Source organism: Aethalodelphis obliquidens, unplaced genomic scaffold (genome assembly GCF_003676395.1).
Source record: "Aethalodelphis obliquidens isolate GAN/ISIS:26980383/991018 unplaced genomic scaffold, ASM367639v1 scaffold4, whole genome shotgun sequence".
In the NCBI taxonomy this organism is placed as follows: Eukaryota; Metazoa; Chordata; class Mammalia; order Artiodactyla; family Delphinidae; genus Aethalodelphis; species Aethalodelphis obliquidens.
In genome coordinates, this window is record NW_020837948.1 from 79,206,182 (window position 1) to 79,229,506 (window position 23,325).

Here is a 23,325-nt window from a genome sequence, read left to right on the forward strand (position 1 = left end):
CCTCAGTTTCTAAATTTCCTCACCCCGCTTTGCAGCCACCTTTCTCTTTTTCATTCACACCACTTATAAAGAATGGTCAAGGACGTTTTCTACACCCTGGGCTATCCCTGATTCACCTATCATTCACCTGAGAGTACTACACTTCTGAGGACCAACGCATTCTAGGTGTGTCCTAGAACTTTGGTTCTCGAGTTGGCTGTATGTTGGAATTACCAGCGAGCATTAAAAATGCTGATAAGTGGATCCTGCCCTCAAAAATTCTGATTCAGTTGGCCTGGGATTCAGCCTACACGTGAGGAGTTTTAAAAGCTCCCATGTGATTTTAATCATATGATCCTAAGCAGGTTGAAAACCACTGCTTTGAAATGATATGGCCTAGAGAGTGCACTGTTGGATAGGTATTCCATTGGTATCAGGGAGTCAGGTTTAAATTGACACTTAGAGCAGACTTCCAAAGAGAAAAGTAGGAAACAAATGAAGGTGGGATAAATTAACAAATAAAGTTTTAAATAAACAGAATGATGTATATATGTACGGCCGATGTCTGTGTGTGTATGTAGCACAAGTCCTGTCCTTTAAGCTCCACTTAAGCTAAAATTATGGAAGAATGTGACATATAAAAGGCATGAAGTTACTTAACATTTCATTTCAAGGCAGAATTAAAACTTGTGAGGCAGCCTCATCTCACTTTATAGATACTGTATCGATGTCGGTGAGGTTCAATTTCCTCCTCGCTAAAGACCATTGTGAAGTTTACTATTTTTTACCTAGGTGCTTTTAACTACTTGGAAGTAGGTGTTCTATAAACCTAAGATTTGGGGCCAAATTTTAAAAATAAAAATGTTTATCATTTTTTATCATAAATGTATCATATTTACTATGTAACAACTGTGTGCCAGGCATTGCACCATATAGTTTATAGCTCTATGGGTTAGTTTTTATTATCCCTGACTTTCAGATAAGGAAATTGGAATTTAGAGAGGCTAAATAGTTGCCTAAGTACAAATGATTAAGCAGTAGAGCAGGAAATTTAGCATGTTCAGTCCGATTCCAAATACTGTGTTCTTAAACTCAGTTGTCTCTCTGAGATGAGTGGGTATGTTTATGAAAGTTTGGAATCACTGACAGCAGAGTGTGTGGATACAAATGCTAGATTTGGGTTGTAGGGCTTGCTGACTCAGTTTGAGTCCTGGAATAAAGTTGGCACAAGGACTCACCTTAACTCTTTTAGGCTGTTTTAATTAAATAAGAAATGTAGAATATCTTTATGAAGGAGAAATATTACATAAATGGGAATATTTAAAAATCATTATTATTACTCTTATGGGGTAACAAATTGAAGGAAAGGGTCATGCTTATCTTTTGAAAAATGTTTGCAGGGGAGTCATTTGAAATGATCATTTTTAACTTCTAAAGGATGTTGCTTACATGCTTCCTTGATCAATGCCCCCTTCCTTTCTAGAGACACACAGAGCAACTGCCCGGTAGTAAATATCTGTTGGAACAAATATTCGAGTACCTACATATGCCTTACATTGTTAGTCTATATCTAAGCAGAAAACTTCAGCAGTTTTTACCTGTCATGGCATTTAAACTTTAAAGGAACGGATGGGATATAAGCCTGTCTTTAATAGGGTTATATCTGAGGCATCAAAATTTTGACCCTAAATTACCATCACATTTGAAATTACATTATATACACTTTTGTTAAGAATTAGTTCAACTGGCTCTTCCTCGTCCTGGTCTTTTATCCCCACCTCTCATCCCCATCTCCTTCCCTTCCTTCTGGGAATGAGTCCTGTAGTCATTAGGTGGGGAAATGCGGAAGCGTCTCCCCTGTTGAAGGGACCCAAACTGTTTCAGATCAGGGAATTAGAAGCTGAGCCCAGTCAGGATGGCATCCAGGTAGGAGGGCAGCCCCGTGTAGAGTGTTAGAGCCGAAGCACATGAGGTGGGCGTTCCTACAGAAGGGTGGTCTGGCGAGAGGCCTCAGCGCTGAGCAGAGTGACAAGGGCTTCTACGCAGCTATGGCATGCAGGTCTGATCCTGATCACAGGATGGAGGTAAAGCATGCAGGAGCAGACAGTGCAGGATGCTGGAGCCTAAGTGGGTGAGGAAGACATCTCTTTGGGGCCAACAGGAGATTAGTTATATATGGGGGGATTGATCAAATAAGTAAAGCTGGTGAGGATAATAGAATCTAGGTTTTTCTCTAGAGAAGAAGGAAATAAATGGGGAAGACTAAAATGAACCTTGTGGTGTTGGACTGCAATTGGCAGCATTAGCGTGAATTCATGACTTTAAATATCTATCTCTATCCATGTCTTATGTCTATATATATCTATATAAATAGATGCGTAAATATAAACGTGTATGTGTAAATATATGTATAATGCATATATGTGTCATATATATTGACAGGTGATCCCTGAACACAAAGGTTAATCTATGTATAATTTATAGTCAGCTTTCTGTATCAGTGCATCTAAGGATTGAACCAACCATGGACCATGCAGTAACGTAGTATTTACTCTTGAAAAAAATATGCGTATAAGTGGACCCTTGAAGTTCAAACCCTCATTGTTCAATGGCCAACTATATATATGTATGTATATTATACCCATTATATATATGTTGTGTGTGTGTGTATGAATATGTACACATGTATTCTTAGGTCTGCCCACTGCGATGGAGCAGTGATGAACATACCTAGCACCCAAATCTTGACTCTAAGTACATTTTTTTTCCACTAATAATAACTTGGACTTTTTATAGAAATGGCTGATATCAGGACTGGAGTGGGGAAAGGATAGGATAAGCCTGGAACATCTTATGCCAGAAAGCAGTGAAGTGTTCAAAGAATAATGGGTGACGTCAAAAGGATACAGAAGCCAAAGTGAAGTGGGTACGAATGGACAAATAGAGCGTGAAAGTAAATAATACTACTAATGGACTAGTATCCATATGCACTGAATAATGTCCATTGAATTATATAGGTATTCATGAGTACATACTGAACTTAATTAATTAAATGAGTCAATTGAAAGTTTGATGAGGCACAAAATATTATATAGTTCCAAGTAACTTCCCACAAAATTGGCATTAATGAAAAGGGAGAAAGAATAACTTCTAAGTGGAGAAGCCTGGCAGACACCACTTTAATCAAATGATCAGAGTGTAAATCAGTAAAGAAAGAAATAAAATTGTGTGTCATCTGATAGGATGCAGTGAGAAGAACACAACATCTCCTCTGTGATTTTCCTGCCAAAGATGTCTACTCTGAATGTAATCGTATTACAACTTAACTATCTCGGAACTTTCATAAACATCAAGGTCATAAAAGTCAGGAGAGACTAAAGCTGTTTAGAGTGAAGAGAATAGAGGGACATGGCTCATGACAGCTCATGTGATCCTGAGCTGAAACCTTTGACTAAAAAAGTACATTATAAAGACTTTTGTTGAAACTTAGATAAGATGTGGGATGAGATGATAGTGCATAAATGCTAATTTCCTGATTTTAACAGCAGTATTGGGGTGAAGTGGACTATGTCCTTTGTAGGAAATAATGTTGTAATGTTTCCGAGGTCGAATGGGTCATCAGGTGACCAACTTGTTCCCCAGTGCTTCAGGGGAAACATTCTTTACTCTGTACGGAAAACTTTTCTGTTAGTTTGAGATTGCTTGAAAAGCAAAAAGAATTTCAACTCTGAGAAAGCGTGAATTAACAGACAAACTACAAGGATAGCTGAGAAATAGTCATCAGTTTATGTAATTAGGTACGATTTTCCAAAGGAGTATCTGCCCTCAAACAGAGACAGATTGTAAGTGTTGAGGCTGTCTGTCCTAGATTGTAATCTTTTCAAGTTACTTTTGTATAGCTGGCCTCACATATTTCACAATATTAGGTGAACCTCGGAAATAAACAACTTAGGACACACACATTGACATAGAAGGAAAAAAACCTCACAATGGTTTACTAAAATTAAACTCTCTACTCCTAATAAAACATAGTCACTATGCATGCACAACAAAATATCTCAAATAATATATTGTTAGTATAGAATTAATAGATGTTATATTTAAAGATGGTGTTTCTCTTTTAATTGAAAATAATATTTTTCTGGTATTTTTAAAGTTACTGTGGTCATATCATTACTAATGTATCCCTACTCTCAAGATAGAATCTTTTTTACTATTGCCTTATAATTATATAGTTCTGAGATCCTGAAAGAGAATTTAGATGTCTCATCTGATTGATCTTGAAGCCCAGAGTGCTTTTGTGATGTAGCCAAGAGCCTGGAGCTAGCTAACAGCTGTAACTGGTTTCCTAGTTTGCATTTTAAAACGCCATCCAGCACTTGGTGCCACTTTGGAAAAGGTCCTCAAAATAGGTAGTAGGGCTGCAAATGTTCATGCTTTAAAATATCTGCACCTAAACCATGTAAAACAGGACCTCAGGGCTATAGGGCCACTTGAAGATTTTTAAAAATCATCACTTTGAGGAATGAGGGTTGAAGATGTACCTGTTGTGAAATCAGGATTTCTCAACTTTGGCATTATTGACATTTTGGGCTGGATAAGTCTCTGCTATGGGGGGCTGTCCTGTAGAATGCTTAGCAGCCTCACTGGCCTCTACCTTTGTAGTGGGTGAGTTGTGTCACCCCCCAAAAGATGTTCAAGTTCTGACCCTTGGTATCTGTGAAAGTGACCTTATTTGAGAGTAGGGTCTTTGCAGATGTAATCAAGGTAAAATGAGGTCATGTTACATGAGGTCATGTTACATTAGGATAGACCCTTAACCCAATGACTGTGTCTTTATGAAAGAAGTGAGAGGGAGACTTGGATCTAGAGACACAGACACACAGAGGGAAGATGGATGTGTAAAAATGGAGCCAGAGATTGGAGTGACGGATCTACAAACCAGGGAATGCCAAGGATTGCTGGCAACCACCAGAAGCTAGGAAGAGGCAGGAACAATTCTTACTTGGCACCTTTAGAGGGAGCAAGGCCCTGCACCTTGATTTCAGGCTTCTAGCCTCTAGAACTCTGAGCGAATAAACTTCTGTTGTTTTAAGTCACCGTATTTGTGGTAATTTGGTATGGCAACACTACGAAACTAATATAGCCTACCAGGTACAAGTAGTAACCTCCAAGTTTTGATAACCTGAATGTCTCCAGACATTGTTAAATATCCCCTGGGCAGGGTGCAGGGAAGAAGAGAATCACCTCTAGTTGAGAACCATTAAACAAAATCTAAGTCCTATAAGAGAATAACCTAGTGCGTGAAACATTAAAAAAACCCACAGTCTCTAGAAAGAGCAGAAATCCTAGTTTTATTTGGCGTAAGTTTCACTGTTAAAATATCTTAATGACCCAGGTGGAGGTAGTTTGAAACATTAGTTTCCACACTGCCCTTCAAAATATATTTTATTACAAAAATCATATTTTAAAGAAAAGGTCAATTTATTTGCATTTCTGTGTGACCAAGTTTTAAAAATAGTTTTACAAGGCTGTGTAAAAGTACACATTGCTTTTGTCATTAGGCTTTTTAATTGTTCTTTAATTTTTTTAAACTAATCTAAAAATGACCTTCTTGTCCAATAGTTCCCATGTATATAAAAAAATATGAGTTCCCTATCTAGACTGTTACCTGTCCCTGACTTAGAACGTCTGACTTATAAATGTTCCCATCAGGAATTTATTTTCTTGCCAAAACTTCTTTCCTCTTCTTTTCTTGACAAACTCTCTCTGGGGTATAGTGTCTAGGAATCCAGGTAGCCGTATTCCCCTTCTCTTCTTTTACTACTGCCGCTAGGGACAGGGGATAGGGATCCTATATTCCTAGAGCCCAGCGGTAGAACTCTAAATGTAGTATTGGTAATTAGATATTTTAATGCTATAGTTCAGCTATATCATGGCTTAAATGGCTTTTACAATTTGGTGTGGGATCTCATGGTTATGTATAATGATAGTGTTGCTGCCACGGGGAAATATATTCTGAGTTTAAAACCTCTGTTTTATAATATATGTTATCCATTCCTAGGTTGTGTTTCTGTCATTGGGTTGCACATTTACATTGCTATTTATCAGAACGCTAAAACTAAGACTTATTACAATAATTTTAATTATACATGTTGATAGCAATCAATACATTATGTGGATGAGAGAGAGAAAGGCAGGGAATGGTATTTATCCTAATAGCTGTTTCTTATACCTTTCTTTAAATGATGTCCAGACCCTTCCAAGATTTTAAAATATAAGAGATTTGCGGGGGGTATGTTAGAGAAAATGCTTCTTTTAAGAAAATTAATTAATTAATTTATTTATGGCTGTGTTGGGTCTTCATTTCTGTGCGAGGGCTTTCTCTAGTTGTGGCAAGCGGGGGCCACTCTTCATCGCGGTGTGCAGGCCTCTCACTGTCGCGGCCTCTGTTGCTGCGGAGCACAGGCTCCGGACGCGCAGGCTCAGCGGCCATGGCGCACGGGTCCAGTTGCTCCGCGGTATGTGGTATCCTCCCATACCAGGGCTCGAACCCGTGTCCCCTGCATTGGCAGGCAGACTCTGAACCACTGCGCCACCAGGGAAGCCCCAAAATGCTTATTCTTAAACAGAGGTATAGTTTAACTGATTTTCTGACTTAAATAAAAGCAAATCTTAAAACCCAATGCAGTTTTTTAGTGTTTATCTTTTTTTTTCTTCCCAATTTACTTCAATTTAATAGGGCCCCATTTAAACTAGTGAAAATGTTACCTTAATATTAAATAGAAATTATAGCATGTTTATTTCATTTAAAATGTTAATAGCATAAATTATAAACCCTTCTAGGAATGTCTGTTTTAAAATGTAATATGTTAAAGATATCTAAGTGGAGATCATTTTGCAATTTCCCATGAAACAATATAGGTGAAAATTAGAATGTTACACAGTTCTTTGATGCAACACCCTCATGCTCCATCGCCCAAGTAGAGGGAGAAAAATCTTTTAATCTCTGTCACAACTACTAAAAGCTACTCTTTTATGCTGGCATTTTGCCCACTACCTGTAAAAGAATGCTGAGTGGAAAATTTCCAGCAATGATTAATAGAGGAGTGAGTATGATAACTTAAGGAATGCGTGTTATGATCTTGGCACCATCACTCAATATTATCCAGCTTTTCTGATCCTCCCTTCTCCATGAAATGAAACCCCAAGTAACAAGTCATTGGCAGAACTTGGACCAGGATACAAATCCCTGACTCTCCATTCTGTACTTCTTTTTGTGACTCAGCCTAATCCTTTCAGGGAAATATTCAAACCACATCTGCCTGAATCTCCTGCCAATTTCCTTTAGACACTAATATCAGCTGCATCAGCCTCCTGCCAGCTGTCCTCCTACTGAAAGCAATAAGGTTTACATTCTCACTTTTTTGATTAAAAAATATCTTGGCTAAACAATGAACTTCTCACTTTAATATTCTAACACCTTCTGCAGACTGCCCTGCTCTTGTACTCAAGACTCTTAGAGGAACTTTTCCCAAGACAAAAACCACAACAGTTATACATGCCCTTTGGCACTTGGGGCTTCTTCAGTGGAGTCTGGAGCCTGATCGTGAATGCTTTAAAGGCAATAGGAAGTTAGGATACAGGTGGTGGCTGGATTATAGATGTCTGTTTGTATTTTTAATATATGAGTTGGCAATTGGAAGTGGTCACAACAGTTACTATATTCTGGAACTATCCAAATTTTCCTACTCTTGAAGCTTGGTTTTTCCTTTTCCTCCTATTCCTTCAACTTTCATAAGCTTATATTTTGCCCAAGCCAAGCCTAGACCCCTTTTCTCTCCTTGTTCTAATGTAGGTCCTAGGGGGACCCATCCATCCACATCCTGTTGATGCAAAATGGGAAGATAACCCCAGCCTCAGAGCTCATCTCCTTGGCATTATCTCCAGCTCTATTCTACCTCCAGAGTCCTTCAAAGATGTAAATCACACTTCATACTCTGTAGCTCACATACCAACTTGTATATACCACATAGGCTAGTTACAGTCAATACTATAAATGGGTGCTACTCTGACATTTTAATGACTCTCAATCACAAATTGTGGGCCTAAACCAACATTATTATGATCCATGCAGCCCTCCAGGAACCAAATTTACTCAGCTTCATATTCCTTACTGGCATCAAGCATGTATGCTGTATGTGTTCACGTATTTAAGTGAAATGAGAATCAGAATGACAGCATTTTTTCAGCTTATGTCATCCTTACTATTGCTGATACTGTGACTAAGAATAATGATAATGATAATAATAATAGACCATCTCTAAAGGGTTATGAGCTTGTTTCGGGGATAAAAAGTGTGGTGAAGATCTTCATGATGGCATTCTGCTCTGCAATAGGCTAGGCCAAGAAAAAAGGTCTCTCTAGCAAAGGAAGCAAAGATATCAAAGCTTATGTTTGCAAGCTTCACAGAACAGATGATAGAGTGGAACAGTTCTTTCTTTCCCATCTGCTGTTCCCAGATGCTGCTCCCTCCTGGCTTCCTGCAACCTGTAAGTGAGCTATGCCCAATAATAGAAAAAAAGAATTTTCATATTGATAGGTGACTTTTTGGCAATGTGTGTGTGTGCTTGAGAGAGAGTGACAGAGAGAGAGAATAGGAATGAATGAATATTAGGTGTGGGTGGAGGAGAAGTTTTGTATTCCTGGCAGCCTAGTGAGAAACTCAGGGCATATTTTCCTAAATGATCAGTGTCAGAGCGTGGTATGATTTAGGTATGTTATTTGTTAAAGGATTATTTTATGGGAAAGTGCATCCCACCTTCCAAGACTGTATTAGAAGTGATAAAAGCTCTGGAATATGGCTAATTGGAGAGCTAGGTTCTGCGAGGTAGGTTTTTTTATTAGGCAATATTGAAAAGCTGTGTGTAAGCTGAAGCAACAAAAATGATCACTTGCTTTGATAACATTTTTCATACATATAAGAAAAGAACTAGAAATCTAACCTTGCACTAGGAATAACTTTCTGAGCACAGTATTAAAAATGTGGTGTAAAAAAGGCCCAGGTTTAATTTAAAGTGAATGAAGGGTCTTAAGAATGCAGCCAAGTTTACAATAATGAGCCTTTCTCCTCTGACTTGTTTGGTAAAGTTGGGGTAGTTTTCGTGGGAGGTAAGGTCTGTGTCCTAAAGTCAAAAAAACAGTAGCTAGTGTTAAAAAAAAAAAAAAGAATCTTTGAGGAGAGTGGGACAGGTGGAAATGGAAACCTTGTTTCTTTGATGAATGTTTTTGAAAGAAGACATAAGTGACAGAAAAATGGAAAGTTGGTTTGGTAGAGGACACACTGGACCGTCACCATAGCTGGAAAACAGAGCAGCACAGACTCTCCCTGTCCATCCATTTATGTTCTCTGTCCTCTAGCGCCCGGTGCACTCTCTCTTATTCCTTTTTAATGCCCTTTATTTTGGTCTCTCTGTCCCTTTTTGTGCTCTCATCTTCTCTCTGCCTTTCTATGTCCTTTTTTTCCCCGGCACTCTTATCTAATTTCTCCATATCTTCATTTATGTTTTATAAAGAAACTATGAATTTTAGGATAAGGAAAGGTTTTTTTTTTTTAAAAGCCATTTGATGTAATCAATAGGGATTTTTCAGTAAGAAATGAACATAGAAAAATTGGAAATTTTGTTATATTTAATAGCTCAGTGTGTTTCTGAATGTCTGTGGAGCGTGTAAGACCTAGTGAATCAGAGCTTCCTGAAAACATTATTTTTCATTAATAGTATACAATATACCATTTTAGCTGCTGTGAACTAGCTTTTAGACAGTCACTTAACCTTGATAATAATATGTAATCACATGTTCTTATTCTTACAGCTGCATCTTTCACAAGCCTACCTGTCCGGGAAGAAATGATGGCAAAATACTCTAACCTTTCCTTGGAGAGTCATAACATATCCCTGACTGGTAAGTGTATTGTGTTTCAAATAATATAATGCCAGATAATTTTTCATTTTTAATTAAGCTACTGTATGAATTATGAAGTACTAAAGCCTGCCAGACTGGCGGGAGAGACACACCAGTACCTTATACAGTCATAACACAGTGTGATGGGGTCCCGTGCGACCAGGCTGACGTGCCCTGTGTGAGGGAGGAGGCAGCCTTTCCAGGCATGGGGGTTAAATGCTCTCTAGAAGGAGGGCACCTGGGACGAGAGGAGGGCTCATTTTGATGTGCAGATGCTCTTCGGTTTTCATCACACCTTGCTGGTACATCTGTTCAAACCACTGTTCACTGAGAGGAGAATTCATGTATCTGCTGGAAGGCCTTTAGGCAAAAAATTAAAGATGTTATCTATGACTGCTATGGAAAATCAAGCGAAGAATCCTGACATAAAACTCAAGTCTGCTTTCTCTTTTCACAGTTTTGGATTCCAGTATTTTAAAAGTAATCTCAGAGTTCTTTAAATGAGCAAGAGTAGTTATCTGTTTTAGCAACAATATCAAAAGTATAATTAGAATTTTAATCCTATTTTTTAAGTCACTAATAAGTTTCATCCAATTATATGTCCAGGCTTTAACTGTCCTCTAGTTTAAGAACGGTTTCTCTATTTCTGTTTAATATGAATTAAAGGTGTGCCCCTCCCCCCAATCTGATACCAGTGGAATATTTGCAGTGAGTTTTCTGGTAGGAGAACATTTTTATGACTTTGTGCAACCCCTGTTTGTTCCCAGATGTCCCCATCCTAGTATTTGGAGCTTATTCCTGCTTGTAAAAAGTAATTACAACACTCCTGTGTTGCTACTTCTTCTTTTACTTTTTGCACGTTCTAGTCGTTGGTTTCCTTTGTTAGGATGGAATGTTTCTTTAAGAGAGATTTATGTGAAAACATAAGTTTGCAAATCCTTTGATTGGCCTGGTAATGCTGGCAGCAGCACACCCCTCACTTATCCTGTGTAGCTGGAGCCTGGGAAAAAAAGGGTCAGGTGCCCAAAGGGAGAGCAAAAATTGGACTTTTTAGTTGATGTCAGGTTGGTTATTTACTTAACCCGTTTGGAGGGTTTCACTCCTAACCACTCTTTTATTCTGGTACCAGTATTCCTACAGTATTCATGAGAGCAGGTGTTCACAGTTGTCCATCACTCACCTTCAGCTTTGGCCTGATCAAACTTTAGTCAGGCTTTTCTCTTCCTCCCAGACCCCTGAACTTGGCATGCCCCAAGTCTGAGCAAGCAGTAAATGCATGACCACAGCCCAATCGTGCTGTCTGCTTCTAGCCAACAGTTGCCTCATTTCTTCTCAAAAGTTCCTGCTAGCCTGCTTACCCCTCCCTATAAAAGTCTTTTTCTATTTGACAGTGAGATACTTGTAGATCCAAAGCTTGGAGCATTTTTCCCTATTGCAATAGACTTCTGGAATAAAGTCTCTCCTTATTTAAGTCTAGGTTTGTTTTTATTTGACAAAAGAAAAGATTTGACATTAATTTCGAAACACAGGATCTCTGAACTGTGACCCTTGTTGTTCTGTTTGCCTTCCCATCAAGAAGTTTGGTCTTAGGAACTGCCTTTATTGAAATATAGAATTTAAATCTGAAGACATACTTATGCTTATTAGGAACCATAGGCTTTCTTCTTATTGTTACCATCAGGATTTTTAATCTACTTCATAAATAGAATGTTTTCATATTTTGTCATATCATTGTTTATTTGAATTGTGCTTAACATTTCTGTGTTGTTACTTATTTTCTCTTCCCCTCTGGCCATTTTAGAAGTTGATCTCTCTGTTGGGATAAAAATTTTTTTTACAGAGATGCAAATGTAGTACATTAGTTGCAGATTCTGGACCAGCATGACAACTTTTGGCCCAGTTCATAGCACATTTCCTCAAAGATGCTTGAGACTGGGAAACAGGTCCTGTGCCTTGGAGAGTGAAAAACATGACCTTTGGTTCATGAAAGCCTAATTGTTTACCTGTTTTATGTTTTTAAAATACTGCTAATCATTTACTTAACAGACATATGGTATCGACTATGTACCATGTATGTATTTCTACATATAACTTAGTTTAAACCTCATAAGAACCCTAAGCAATGGGTACTATTACTATTTGCAATTTGCAGGTGCCACGCTATTAACCATCATACTTTGCAGCCTTTCTTAATGCCCAGTTACTCATTTCTTTCAGCAGTGTTATTAATACAATTATACCTATTTTAAGGAAACTTAGATTTGCTATGAGACTATGGAAAGAAAGAAGTTTCAAAAACAATGAAAACAAAGGTATTTTGATTGCCCTTTGCTAAATAGGTTTGTCTTGGAAATTGCATTTGCTGAGATAATGGATATCTTTGTAAAAGTATAATTGACTTCACTAAGCATGAAGTGTTTTTTTTCCAGTTGTCTGATGTCACTGTGTTTCAAAAATTGTTCTTTTAATAATGGACTATTTTAACATGACTGTGCTAGGTTTCCCAATGTCAATATTCAGAAGTCATTGTATTACAGCAATGAGAGTATTTCTTTATTGTTTTATTTTTTTCTTTCTCTGTGCATATTATAGTGTTTGGTGCCTCCATTAGTGTGTTATAGTTTAACCCAAGAGGTTAAAACCAAAGCATCAGCTGGCAGCTTTCTTGACTACCCTGGTAATGTTGGCATAGGCTCTCCCCACGGGCACATTTTATTTATCATTTTGAGGTGTGAGCAGCTGGCCTGGCAAGGACCTCGTGAGACAGGGAGATAGACAAAGCAGGCATTGGAGCTACAGATACATATATTAAGGCATGGAGTAAAATTTGGGAAGATTAGTCAAGGTCAGGAAAGGCAGCCATGTTGCTTAGACCAGCTAGACAAGAAGTTGTATTAGGACCATTCAGATTCCTGGTTCAAGTGCCTGGTCAATCAGATTGAAAAAAGAAAAGAAGCGAGAGTCCCTTACATTTGGCTGCTCAGACACTTTGTTGCAGGGAAGATCCCAGAATGACTCTAATGAGGTGCACATGTTTAGGATGTTTCTCAGAAGCAGACCACCAGTTATCCAATCTTATGTAGACTGTAGATGTACAGAGGAAAAAAAATGTGAATCCTAATATACACAGGGAGTGAAAGAGAAGGTAGAAGAGGGATCGCCCATAGTAACACAATTGGTAGTGGCTGTTAGCAACTTTTGTTTTACATAGTAACACAACTGGTAGTGGCTGTTAGCAACTTTTGTTTTTCTCATTAGCATAAATATTGACAGTTTGGGTTGGATAACTCTTTGCTGCTGGAGTTGGGGGGAGCATGTTCAGGGCACTGTAGGTTGTTTAGCAGCATCCTTGGCCTCTACCCACTAGATCTGAGTTTGTTTAAATTTTTTTCTATTGTAAACCATGAGCAGTGAACACTTCTACATATCTCTCTCTGGGCATGGTTGTGTGTGTTCCTCTAGAATAATTGCCACAAGTAGAATTGCTGAGTTAGAAACTATGCACATTTTAATTTTAATACATACTTGCAAACTGCCCTCCAAAGTAGCCTGACAATTTACCCCTTCCCCCATCTGCATATTTGAGTATAATTTTCTCTAGATCCTGACTCTAGATCTCTAGATCCTAAACTCTTCGCTTTTCTGAGTGTGAAAAACTGTTAATAAAACAAATTATTGTTTTAATTTGCATCCTGGAGTTAGGCATACTTATATCTGTGTATGTTTATCTGTTAAATACCCTTTATTCATTTTCCTATTGGGCTTATAAATTCTTCAATGTATGTAAAGGAGACAGCTATACATTTTGAGTACTAATCTGTACTTTTTATAAAAGTTGCAAATGTTCTTTCTTGTCTTTAAAATTTTACATGGTGTTTTTTATTGTGTAGAAATTTCATTTACACATTTCTCCTAATATTTTCATAGGAGTTCTTAATAGGAGTTTTTAACCTTCAGTTTTTAAACCATTTAAAATATGGTTTTACGTATTGTGTGCGATAGAGCACTAACTTTATTACTATTTCTTATAGATAGCTAATGTCCCAACACCCTTTACTGAACAGTTCTTTTTCCTACTGCTGTGAAATAGCACACTAATCATATTCCAAATTCCCATATGCTATTCTGTCTCTCTACTGTTTCAATGTTTTTCAAACTTTTTATAGTGCTACACAAAGTAAGGAACAACTTACCTTGTAAACTGATGCACTACCATGCATGCACCCACACGTCAAGCAACACGCACACCTAACAGATGTGTTACACTTGATAATTTCTCTTTTCTTACAACCCATTAAAAAACAAATCTGGTGGTAACTACCAAATTTATTTCCTGATCCACTAATAGTTTCCAGCTTGCTTCTGAAAAATTCTGCTTATTTATTCCATTAATTTTCTAGGTGTTTTCTAGCAGCACTAACAAATTAATATTAATTTTTGAAACATTATACTTTTGTTCTTTTTTTTTTTTTTTTTTTTTTTTTTTGCGGTACGCAGGCCTCTCACTGTTGTGGCCTCTCCCATTGTGGAGCACAGGCTCCGGACACGCAGGCCCAGCGGCCATGGCTCACAGGCCCAGCCGCTCCGCGGCATGTGGGATCTTCCCGGACCAGGGCACGAACCCGTGTCCCCCGCATCGGCAGGCAGACTCTCAACCACTGCGCCACCAGGGAAGCCCCTGTTCTTTTTTTAAAAGATAACTTTTCCTATTTCCTGGACTTTTACTCTTTCATGTGGGTTTTTTGTTTCTAATCAAGTTCCATAAAAAATACTTTTTGGATTTTGACTGATTTTTCACTGAATCTATAGATTAATTTGGGGGAGAATTAGTATTTTTATGATACTCTATTATCACCTGTGATGATTTAGATCTCATTTGACTTAGGTTATCTATTATAGTTAAATTTTTCCATATATATATAATTTTTAATAAACACTGTATATAATTAAGATGTACAACATGACTATATGGATATATATATTACTACAGTCAAGCAAACTAATTAACATACCATCTCACAGTTATCATTTTTTGTATGTGTAGAATGCACTTGAAATCTACTGTCTTAGCATATTTCCAGTGTTCAGTACAGTATTAACATAACACACAGCAGGTGTTAATCATATTTGTCAAATTGTACATTACATCCCTAGTACTTATTTATCTTGTAACTGGAAGTTTGTACCTTTTGGCCACCATCCAGTTTCCCTTCCCCTCACCCCTGCCTCTGGTAACCACAGATCTGATCTCTTTTTCTATGAGTTTGTTTTTGAAGTATAATTGATTCCACAACACTATGTTAGTTCCTGGAGCACATTTTAGTGATTAGATATTGCTATATATTTCAAAATGATCACCACTATAAGTATAGCTAAGTCTATACCATCTGTCACCAAATATGTTACATTATTATTGGCTATATTCCCAACACTGTACATTTCACATTTGTGACTTATTCATTTTGTAACTAGAAGTTTATACCTCCTAATCTCCCTCACCTATTTCTCTCAACCCTATACCCACCTCCCCTCTGGCAGCCACCTGTTTGTTCTCTGTATCTGTGACTCTGTTTCTGTTTGGTTATGTTTGTTCATTTGTTTTTTAGATTCCACATATAGGTGAAATCATACACTAATTATCTTTCTCTGTCTGACTTACTTCAGTTTGCATAATACCCTCTAGGTCATTCATGTTGTTGCAAATGGCAAGATTTCATTCTTTTTTTAATGGCTGAGTAATATTCCATTGTGTGTGTGTGTGTGTGTGTGTGTGTGTGTGTGTGTACACACCACATCTTCTTTATCCATTCATCTATTAATGGGCACTTAGGTTACTTCCATATCTTGGCAATTGTAAATAATGCTGCAGTGGACATAGAGGTACATATATCTTTTTGAATTAGTGTTTCTGTTTCCTTCAGATAGATACCCAGGAGTGGAGTTGCTGGATCGTATGGTAATTCTATATATAATTTTTTGAGAAACTTCCATAGTGTTTTCTGTAAGGGCTGCACCAATTCACATTCCCACCAATAGTGCACAAGGGTTCCCTTTTCTCCACATCCTCACCGGTACTTGCTATTTGTTGTCTTTTTGGCAATAGCCATTCTGACAGGTGTGAGGTGCTATCTCATTGTGCTTTTGATTTGCATTTCCCTGACGATTAGTGATGTTGAGCATCTTTTCACATGCTTGTTGGCCATCTGTATGTCTCTCTGGAAGAATGTCTGTTCAGGTCCTCTGCCCATTTTTTAATCAGGTTGCTTGTGTTTTTTTTAGAAGATGTTGGGGGTAGGAGTTTGTTAATTAATTAATTTATTTTTGCTGTGCTGCGTCTTCGTTTCTGTGCGAGGGCTTTCTCTAGTTGTGGCAAGCGGGGGCCACTCTTCATCACGGTGCGCAGGGCTCTCACTATCGCGGCCTCTCTTGTTGCGGAGCACAGGCTCCAGACGCGCAGGCTCAGTAGTTGTGGCTCACGGGCCTAGTTGCTCCGCGGCATGTGGGATCCTCCCAGACCAGGGCTCCAACCCGTGTCCCCTGCATTAGCAGGCAGATTCTCAACCACTGCGCCACCAGGGAAGCCCCTGTTTGTGTTTTTGATGTTAAGAAAGGTCCATATACTTTTTTTTTTAACATCTTTATTCGAGTATAACTGCTTTACAATTATGTGTTAGTTTCTGCTTTATGACAAAGTGAATCAGTTATACATATACATATATCCCCATATCTCTTCCCTCTTGCATCTCCCTCCCTCCCACCCTCCCTATCCCACCCCTCTAGGTGGTCACAAAGCACCGAGCTGATCTCCCTGTGCTATGCAGCTGCTTCCCACTAGCTATCTATTTTACATTTGGTAGTGCATATATGTCCATGCCACTCTCTTTGTCCCAGCTTACCCTTAAATTTTTAAGAGAGTATTTAGACAGAGGTAAATTACTGTATGATTTAAAGAACATTCTTTTTAAAAGTGTAGTTCAGAAACCGAGCAAATGGGTATGGTCTTGGAAATGTCGATGTCATGGATGTTTTTATAACATTCTAAAACAGCAGAAATGCATTGCAGTTGTGGAGTTTTGGGGAAGTTGAAACATTGTCCATTGAGTTAAATGGACACATTAGTTTTCTGGCTAACCAAAAAATATTTTAGTATTAGGGATAAAACTTTCTACGTATTTTTGATGCTTGTGATTTCCTGACAGGAAGGAAATCAGGCTGCAGAAGCATCAGCAAAGTATAAAAAACAGTGAGATAACAATTAGGGCTTGGAGGATGGCTTGGCAAGAAGAAAGGTTACATTGCGGTTTTGATAGAAGCACTTAGTTGAAAGTATGAATGTTTAAAATATGTTGATCAAGGAAAGAATATTTTTTCTTTTTCATTTATTTTGTATCTCTATGAAGTGATGGATGGTCTGTAAACTTACTGTGGTAATCATTTCATAAGGTATGTAAATCACAACATTATTCTGTACACCTTAAACTTATATAGTGCTGTATGCCAATTATATCTCAAACTGGAAGAGAAAAATTTTTTAACTTAAAAGAACGTTGATCACATCATCTATCATCACATTGCTAAATTATAAATTTGTTTCATCTTCTTTTAATGTTTTCTTTCATTTAAAACCTTGGTTCAGTAGTTTGAAAGTGATGAAGAAGTTAATTTCACTGTCATGAGCATTTCATATCTTTGAGAGTTGGTTGTGAGAATCTGGACTCAGTCACACCTAAATTTGAGATTCTCTGCTGTTATTATCTTGATGCATGGTTTTGGGCAAGATAGTCGACCTCTCTTTGCCTCAATTTTCTCATCTATGAAATAGTGATGGTACTTACCCCGTAGAACTTCTGTGAAGATTAAATGATATAATCAATGTATAACTTTTAGCAACATACATGATACCTTTTGTTATACTACCCAAATGAGATAAATGGTGATAGGGAGGAAGTGTGTAATTATTCAGCAATTACTATATTACTAATACTTTTCTTATGATAGTTCATTTAATCCTTTCTACTATCTTATGAAATATGTATTGTCCCATTTTATAAATGGGGAAACTGAGATGTTCAATGTAAATATACTTTGTTTTGCCCTGTAAGTAACCTCAGGCACAGAGCCCCTGACATTGGGCTGCTCTCTTGTGAAATGGGGTAATAATTCATATTCTAACTTAGGAGGCTCCAGGGAACCACATCACCAAGCAGAGCACAGTGCCCTGGAATCACCTTCTGGAATGTTAATATCTCTGTACTGTTTCCTGCTAGGGGTGATAATGCAGCTACATCCCCCTGCCAGTTCTCCCCAGGAAAGTTTGTCATCAGCCTCACGAGGTGCCAGAGAAATAATGCAAGAGTCAAACAGCCTTTTCTGGGTGCTCTGACTGCCGGAACCTCTTACAGCTCCATGCACTGGAGCGAGGCCTGGGCCTCCTCGTTCTGAGCAGGGGAACCCTGCACGAGTTAGACTTGGGTTGAGCAGCATCCAGCAGGAATCAGCTCAGCTCAGCTCAGACCTAGGGAGGAGACTCACAGACGTCTACAAAGATTTTATTCCTAAAGCAGAGTTTTGCCAGATGTAAAGAGTCTTTTGTAGAGTTGAGTGATGGTCCACCTACCACATGTCCTAGGCATTTTGACCTCCTGAGACCTCTTCTTTCTTTATAAGCTAAGCTTTCCTTTCATACACAAAGCAGGAAGATAAACCAAACCAGTTCAGTCTTCAAAGGAGCCATGCAGTACCAAAAAAAGGCTGTAACTACTATGAGCAGAGACTGCAAAAATGCAGACCCCTCCATATGCATGGAATCGTGCAGTGTTTGTCCTTCTCTGGCTGCCTTATTTCATTGGGCCTGGTGTCCTTGGGGTTCATCCATGTTGTGGCATATTGCCAAATGAATTTCCTCCTTTTTAAAGGATGAGGGATGTTCCATTGTTTGTATATACCACACTGTTTTTGTCCATTCATCCATTGACGTTTGGGTTGTTTCCACATCTTGGCTATTGTGACATGATGTATCTAAAACAGTCAAATTCACAGAAGCAAAGAACAGAGTGGTGGTTGCCAGGGGTTGGGAAGGGGTGGGAAATGGGGAGGTATTAGTCAAATGTCTAAGTTTCAGTTAAGCAAGGTGAATAAGTTCTAGAGATCTACTGTACAACATTGTGCCTACAGATAAGAGGGTAGGTCTCGTGTTACTACCACGAATTAAAAACAAAAAAAAAGTATACTTTTTTTGGCAAATGAAAGGTACCTAATCAGAGTAGAATAATAATCTGAGTTTTACTTTAGAAGGACAACTTTGGTGTTGTTCAAAAAAACATGTAGAGGAGGAGAAACTGTAGCCAAGAGAAGTTAGAGAGTCATTTTTCTCATCCTGGTGAAAGGTAATGAAGGTGTAGGGGAGGAAAAAGTTTTCCTTGACCCTCTTAGGGTCCCTAACTGGGTCTGAAAATTAAACTGACAAACATAGTTTAACAGGATTAAAGCATACAAATTAATTTAAGTTTTATGTGACACAGCATCCTTCATAAGGAGAGGAGGACCCAAAGAAACAGTTAAATCTGAATATTTTTATGCTAGGCTTGATGAAGAGTGGAGAGTCGTGGGAGAATATGATAGATCAGAGAGTACGAGATAAGTGTAATAAACTGGGGGAAATTTAGCAAATCCTATTTGTTATAATTCTTCTATGTGTCCCTTTGTCTGTGGAGATAAGGATGCTCCTTTCCCCCAGCTATAGAGAAGGCACCTCTCCCATGAAGGTTTTATGACCTGTTTCAAGGGAGAAGCACAGGGGGAATGTCAGAGTGACCTTTCTGCTTCTGCTATTTTCACAAACTCCTTCAGCGTAAGACATTTAGTATACCAAGGTGCCATATTTTAGGGATAGCATGTTCTCAACCCCATCAAAGCCCTACAGTAAGAAGAGTTGGAGACAACTGATTGACATTTCAGAGGTAAGAATCGACTGAATTCTACTGGATGTGATTTAATCTTAGGGGTCAGGAGAAGAGAAGGCTGATGCATCTCCCTCGGATATTTTGAGTTTGAAGAACCTTTGGGATATCTAGGTTTAGATGCTCAGTAGGCAACTGGAGCTGTGGGCCTGGGGATCAAGAAGGAAGTCTTGAATGGAGCCAAGAGTTTTACAAGTAAAGGATATTAGAAATAATAGTTGAATCCAACATGGGAATGTCAAACAGAAAAGTAAAGAGACCAGAGAGCAAAGTCCCAAGGGAGACCAACATTTAGGGGTAGTTGGAAGAATTGGTGTGGCTAGCAGAATGTTAGGATCATGAAATGGGAGTGAAGTAAAGGGAATTTCTAGGAGTCGGTAGTCTCTGGCAACATCTGATATTTCAGAGACATCAAACAAAACATGAGCTCTGAAAAGAGGTCATCAGGTTAAATAGGCCATTTTTAACCCAAGAGAAAGCACTTTCTGTAATGTGGTAAGATACTAGAATATGCCATATTGAAATGAGAACATGGGTGAGGACAGAGACTGTGTGTAGAAAACTCTTAAGAAATTGGCTAACGAAGTAAATTTCTTTGACAGACAGGACTAAGTTTTAAGGCTGTCATAGAGCTAAAGATGAAGTGAGGAAAATTTATAGAAAACAGAAGCTCAGAACCAAATACAGCAGATCTTGAAACATTTTCTCCTATTACTAGTACCTCGTATAATTTCTGCATGTACATATGCTGAAATGTATAAATCCCTTCAGTTTTACTGACTCAATTTTTTTTCCCTGTATAATTGAATTTTGTTAAGGTCTTCCCATAGCTAGGGTTTTTGTTTTGTTTTGTTTTACTTTTTGGGCATAAAATTCAATTCAGCAATTTTAGAATTACACGAGCAGTTATTTCAAGCATGTGCTCACAAAGCACTTCACACTAGTTGTACTTCACTGTTGGCAAAACTTTGCACGTAGTCATTGCTTAAGGAAGCACTTTTGTGAAGTTTTAAATGTAATTGAAAGGGATGTTATGCTATTTTAAGTTCTATTTTTTTTCTTGCTACATTTTGGCTCTGCATTCTACTTTTAATGATACTATACTATTGAGCGTGAGATGGAAAAATGTTTATATAATGCAGTGCCCTCTCCCAAACACAGCCCTTTCCTTCCCATTAAAAGTAACCATCACTGTTCTGATTTTTGTATAGTCACTTCCTTGCTTTTTAAAATTGTTTTATTACATAGGGGTACATTCCTGGGGCGCAGTGGTTAAGAATCTGCCTGCCAATGCAGGGGACACAGGTTCGAGCCCTGGTCTGGGAAGATCCCACATGCCGCGGAGCAACTAAGCCCGTGTGCCACAACTACTGAGCCTGTGCTCTAGAGCCTGCAAGCCACAACTACTGAGCCCACGTGCCACAACTACTGCCTGAGTGCCTAGAGCCCATGCTCTGCCCCCTTCCACTTTACTTTTTTTTTTTTTTGGACAAGATTACTTCTTAGGTAGTGGGGTGTTCCTCCTCAGGTGACACACAATTCTGTTTTTGAGATGATTGCAGTAGTTGATGCAAAATGACTGGATTCATGATTCACCAGGGTTTCCTGCATCATTGTACTGTATTTCTATGATTTCTTCATTTATTTGCTGGAATTCTATAAACAGAAAGTTATCTTCCTTTATTATTTGGTTACCAGTGGTACATTTAGTATAGGAAGAGCAGTGTGCTTACTTGATATTTTTTTCTTTATTTACCACTGTTCAAAATTTTAAAAAGCTGGCTCTAAGTTGGATATATATATCAATATCTACATATTTATATATAGATATATCACCTAATGGCTTTGTACTGATATTTCAAATGCAGTGAAAATTCAGAACTGCAAGATGTTTATTTAAATTCTTCTATCTCACGACTGTATCTTTATCCCATCCCTACAAATTCTTAAGGAGTAAGAAGACTGGGAACGATAGAATTAGTATATCACACAAACCCACATTACACACAAAACTTTCTTGTAGTAACTACCAATAACATGATTACTGAAAGGAGCTGAAACAGTCACTCCTTTCTCTCCTTACTAGTTTCTGTTTGTTTCTACGGTTGTACTGTTTCTACACTGTCAGAGCACATGGCACTTCTTTCAACAGTACTCTTCCCCCTGTATCCTTGTCAGCTAGTGAGTTTAAGCAGATTAAGATCACAGCGTTAGGCTTTTGTGATTCCATTTCTGTTGTAACAAAACTTTTCTTCAGCTGTGCCTATGAAAGAAAATAATAAAGGGAACTAAATATATGTTACAGAGGAATAATTCTTCAAAGGAATGTTACATTAGGAAACTGTTGATGTAGCACTGTTGTTACATTAGGAAACTGCTGATATAGCCCTATTGTTGATTATTTAAACTTTTTTATATCTTGGATTTCCCCTAAATGTAACTTTTACAACATCTTTTTGTTTGTTTTCTTTTGTGGTAAACAGAACATTCCAATATGCCAGTCGAAAAAAATATCACTTTAGAAAGACCTTCTAATATAGAACTCACATGCCAATTCATGACATCTGGAGATTTGAATTCAGTAAATGTGACTTGGAAAAAAGGTGATGAAGTACTTGAGAATAACTATCTCATCAATGCAACAGGAAGCGTCCTGTATACCCAATACATGTGAGTAAACAAAATTTTAACCTGTATGGCTAGATGAAATTAAATTCTAAATATTTTCCTGAATGAGCATCCTTTCCTTTGCTGTCACTTGAATGTTATGCTAATATTCTAATTTGCACATATACAAATTTTTTTCATCTTTAAATTTTGATTAACGGCTGAGTCTTTCATTTTTATTAAGGAGAGTTTTTTGAGAACTAAGCCTGTATTAATAACTTAAATTATCTTTAGGTTCACCATCGTTAATAGCGAACAAATGGGAAGTTATTCTTGTTTCTTTGAGGAGAAAAAGGAACAAAGGGGCACATTTAATTTCAAAGGTCAGTACTAATAATTTGTAGAGTAATAACTTTAGCATTATATTCTTAGAATTCTAAATCCTCAAATTTGTTGGGAAGAAAATATCTAGTTTTTGTGCTGAAATAAATCTTTACCATTATGTAAAGGTCTTGGATCTTATGCCATCGTCTAAAATCCTAAAATCCTGTTGTGTTCACAAAATAATTGTTGTAGAAAATAAACAAATAAATCCTCAATTTTTAAAATTATTATTACAATACTAAAAATACAGCTGAAAAAAAAGGCATCATGTGCTTTCTATTGAATCATAAGTGGTGACCTTGAAAATGGAGCTTCACAGTGTCTTCCCAGTGCTCCCTCCCCCAGTTTAAAACACAGGTTTTAGTTTGAAAGATCAGGCTGCCAGGTTATTTGTACCTCTCTTGTAGCAGTCTCTTGAATTTATTTATTTATT

The 23,325-nt window shown here is 37.8% G+C and overlaps 1 protein-coding gene across 1 annotated transcript in view; it reads left to right on the forward strand.

Annotated features, from left to right (window-relative positions):
- EMB (embigin) overlaps positions 1-23,325 on the forward strand; it is a 40,868-nt gene that overhangs the window by 1,258 nt on the left and 16,285 nt on the right. The window contains exons 2-4 of the mRNA XM_027101142.1: positions 9,853-9,942; positions 22,385-22,571; positions 22,803-22,891. Coding sequence (XP_026956943.1) covers positions 9,853-9,942; positions 22,385-22,571; positions 22,803-22,891 — 366 coding nt within the window. The remainder of the gene's footprint in view (positions 1-9,852; positions 9,943-22,384; positions 22,572-22,802; positions 22,892-23,325) is intronic.